We start from the raw sequence: 3,888 nt of genomic DNA, 5'->3' as shown, positions 1-3,888 counted from the left end.
AAGAGAGAGTGAGGAGAACACGCTGATTTATAAATTGACAATTGTACAGAATATTGTTTCTTTTTTATATTCATCCATAGCTGCATGTTAATGATGTGCTCATATGCACTTATTTATCATCATAACATATACATCATCATTAACATGCAGCTGTGGATGTGTAAGGACAGGCTAAGGAGGATGGATGGGAAGGAAGGAAGGTGCACATATCAACATATCATACATTTTTAACATGCATGATGCAGCTATAGGCAAGCTGAGGAGGATGGGATCATACAGATGTGTATGTTCAGATATGCGCTCAGATGTGTAGTTTTTTCTGATATATTTATTAAGCTTACAGTATTTATAAAAACACATTTAATACTTGTTACAAAAAATATTGTGCAATTGTGATCTACTTCTGGCCTACAAAGGTCAAAAGAAATCCTTAACTGAGATTTTATATTCAAAAGTGAATTATAGCTACTGGCACTATTATTTATTAGTTATTTATTATGCAGATGTTTGTTAGTTTGTTATTAGTTCAGTATTAGACATATGTTAGTTTAGAATACATAGGTATAGATTAGTTTAGTTTAGGTTAGGGTCCTGCTGAAAGAGTCTACCTTGACGTGGTTGCAGCCTTACAAATCTTTTGGTCAAAGAGTGTGGCGACAGAGAAAAGTATGTGTATTTGGCCCATGGAAGAAGGCGGGGTCAGGGGGGGAAGCGGTGCGTGGGGGGCCCAATAGGATTGCTCAGTAAGGGGCCCAGAAATTTCTGATGGTGGCCCTGCTTGAGAGATGTGCAGTGTCTTACCTTTTAGTACTAGAAAGAAGTCAAAGGTTATATAGGGAATGTATTGGATCCTCCCCGAGCTCATGGAGCATCTCAAAGATTGGCTGTACCTAGAATGGAAAATTATGTCCCCTCTATGCAACTATCACATGTATTAAGTATCAGAATACCTAGATATGCTAAGCACAACATTATAATATTGGACACATGGAAATCAATTAAATTTCTTGATAAATTAACAAATATTCCTTTGATGAAATCCACTTTTCATTCCTTATAGTTAAATTCCAAGATTCAAGTAGGCGGTGCTGGGATCTCCTGGAAGCATTGGATGCAGGCAGGCGTTCGGACATTGGATGATGTTATATCTAATGGGAAACTGCTTGATTTTTCACGGCTGCAACAATCATTTAGCATTTTATAGTCTCAACGGTATAGGTGGTTGCAGTTAAAGCAGGCTATTCAGTGAGTTCCCTGAATGGAAAAACTTACACGCTTATTATAGCTTGCAGTTCTTTTGCTACCAGACAGATTTAATAGGACATCAGGCCGCCCAGTGGTACAAATTAATTTCTGAATTTTTAAATAAGAATGCAAAAAGTCTTAGAGACATTTGGAGCATTAAGATAAAACAGTATATTTCTGTATCTTGTTGGCCACAAAAACTAGACAGTTCTAAGATGCTGGCATTGTCATATTGATATAGGGTTTCTGGATCATCTGTTATATTTTTCTCCATTAATACTTAATTTCTGGAGGTCAATTTGGGGACAAATAAATCTTATTCATGAGTCATCTATTCCCTTAACTTATAAAGCCATAATTTGTGGTACGTTACTAAACTTTAAGCCTACTTTGGACAAATATAAAAGCCGTGTTTTCTTGATCATGATGGGAATAGCTGTCCAAATGGTCACACATAACTGGAAGAGCCATGACTAGACTTAATTACACATTTTAGTAGGCATATGTGAGTAACACATAGAAATATGAGAGAATGAATGCAAAATGTTTGGGGTTTAGTAATTCATTTAATAAAGTGTGGAGTCCATTGACTACATTTGTTACATCGCAATAATGGTCAGGTATTTCTCCTTTTCTTAGATTTCCTTACACATCCAGGGTGGGTGGGTGGGGGGAGGGAAGTGTATTTTCAGGATTAAAATTACTTAATTATAATATTGTAGTCACATAATATGTTTTATTGTATTAATAACTGGCAGGTTGGTGGGAGAAAAGGATTGTTTTATGTATCACTTGTGTAATTAATAGTGCGTTTTATGCAGTATTTTATGTTCAATTAATTGTATTGCACTGTCAAAGTTTGAAAATCAATAAAGATTAATAATAATTATTAGCCGATTGCCAAACTTTTCTTTGTTAAACCTCATTTGTTCCTTTCTGTATCCTCAGCTTTAATATATTAAAGAGACTATCAATTATAATCAAAAGTTTTGTTTTTATTGGATAAGAGAATAGACCAGCTAAGCTCTGTGGCAGATTCTTAGGACAGTGCAGAATGGTGTGTGTTATTTCTTTCCCCCTTAGATCTGGGTTTTGAGTCAATATTTTCCAAGAGGAAAGGCTGATTTGTGACCAAAGCAGTATTACACCTCCTTAAAAACTGTTGCAGGGAATTACTGCCCACATCGATCCTGACAGCGATATTATTTTCACAAATAAAAGACAGTTTTGCCTCTTGGGAAGGTGGGAAAGACGGAAAGAAGCAATGGGAGGGTTCTTTTAGACTTTATTAACATACATGAAAAGCAAACGCCCAGTTTAGTGCAAACTATGAACTCTTCTTTACTGATCGGAACGAGAATAGTTGTGCAAACGAATGTTATTCGAGTGTAAAAAGTGAATTGAGAGGGCTTAAGAAACACAAGGGCGAGAGGAGCCTTTGCCCAGGGTGTCTACTCTGAAGCAGGCAGGGGATGAGCCGGCAGCCAATCAGTGGGCAGCATCTGCTATAAATAGTGGGAGCGGCTTGGGCCGAAGAGAAGCAACTTCCTTTTCTAGTGTACGGGGTAGTTGTGCTTTGGCTTCTCATTTTTGGCTCTGGTTCGAGTGCGACACAGCAGAGCATGGCCGAAACCGCTCCAGCAGCATCCGCCGCTGCGCCGCCTCCTGCTCCTGGCGCGGCTAAGAAAAAGACGAAGAAGCCGGCGGCAGCGGCGAAAGCGCGCAAGGCATCGGGCCCCAGCGTTTCTGAGCTGATCGTGAAGGCGGTGTCAGCTTCAAGGGAGCGCAACGGCATCTCCCTGGCTGCAATGAAAAAGGCTCTGACAGCTTTTGGCTACGATGTAGAGAAGAACAACAGCCGCGTGAAGCTAGCCGTCAAGAGTCTGGTGAGTAAGGGGAGCCTGCTGCAGACTAAGGGCAGCGGAGCTTCGGGCTCTTTCAAACTGAACAAGCAGCAGCCGGAGAGCAAGAAGAAGAGCCCTCCCAAAAGCAAGAAAGCGGCAGTGAAGAAAGCGAAAAAGCCGGCGGCGGCTGGAGTGAAAAAGAGTCCGAAGAGGGCCAAGAAGCCGTCGGCAGCCGCTACCAAGAAAGCAGCCAAGAGTCCCAAGAAGTCGAAAGCGGTGAAAGCCAAGAAAGCGGTGAAGAGCCCGGCGAAAGCCAAACCGGTGAAAGCCAAGGTGAAGAAGAGCCCGGCAAAGGCTGCCAAGCCCAAGGCAGCAAAAGCCGCCAAGGGGGCGACTAAGAAAAAGTGAAGCTTTGCTCGAGAATCCTCAATGCTTCTTCAACCCAAAGGCTCTTTTCAGAGCCACCACACGGATCAATGAAAGAGTGCGATGATCTCAAAGGAAGTGGTCACCCCGATACACCCACCCCCTCCCCCGAAATAAACAAACCTTCCAATTCAACCCCTTCCCTTTGCAAACAGGAGACCGGGCTGACTTATGCAAGATTAACACTGGACACTAGACGTTGGGAGTAAGACACCCCTTTCCTCCAGGCCAATAGTGTAGGATTTTTAATTTAGTGTGTTTTATTGGGAACCGGTTAGGTTTTTTTAAGCAAATAGCCGTCAAGCACTAGAACTGCCTGGAAGGCCATCTATAAGGAAAAGATTCACTTAAGCCCCTTTCAGGTGGGAATTTG

The 3,888-nt window shown here is 41.5% G+C and overlaps 1 protein-coding gene across 1 annotated transcript; it reads left to right on the top strand.

Moving 5' to 3' along the window:
• Positions 1 to 2,796: 2,796 nt before the first annotated feature.
• LOC117364762 (histone H1.01-like) lies at positions 2,797 to 3,610 on the top strand. Its single transcript, XM_033954359.1, has one exon. The coding sequence runs from the start codon at positions 2,868 to 2,870 to the stop codon at positions 3,495 to 3,497; it is 630 nt and encodes a 209-aa protein (XP_033810250.1). The 5' UTR covers positions 2,797 to 2,867; the 3' UTR covers positions 3,498 to 3,610.
• The last annotated feature ends 278 nt before the right edge of the window (positions 3,611 to 3,888 follow it).

Source organism: Geotrypetes seraphini, chromosome 8 (genome assembly GCF_902459505.1).
Source record: "Geotrypetes seraphini chromosome 8, aGeoSer1.1, whole genome shotgun sequence".
Taxonomy (NCBI): domain Eukaryota; kingdom Metazoa; phylum Chordata; class Amphibia; order Gymnophiona; family Dermophiidae; genus Geotrypetes; species Geotrypetes seraphini.
Note: the sequence above shows the minus strand (reverse complement) of the source record. Positions and strands in the feature narration are given on the sequence as shown.

What these genes read in the sequence shown, in the direction of transcription:
- LOC117364762 (XM_033954359.1), top strand. Translation starts at nt 2,868, where the DNA reads ATGGCCGAAACCGCTCCAGCAGCATCCGCCGCTGCGCCGCCTCCTGCT.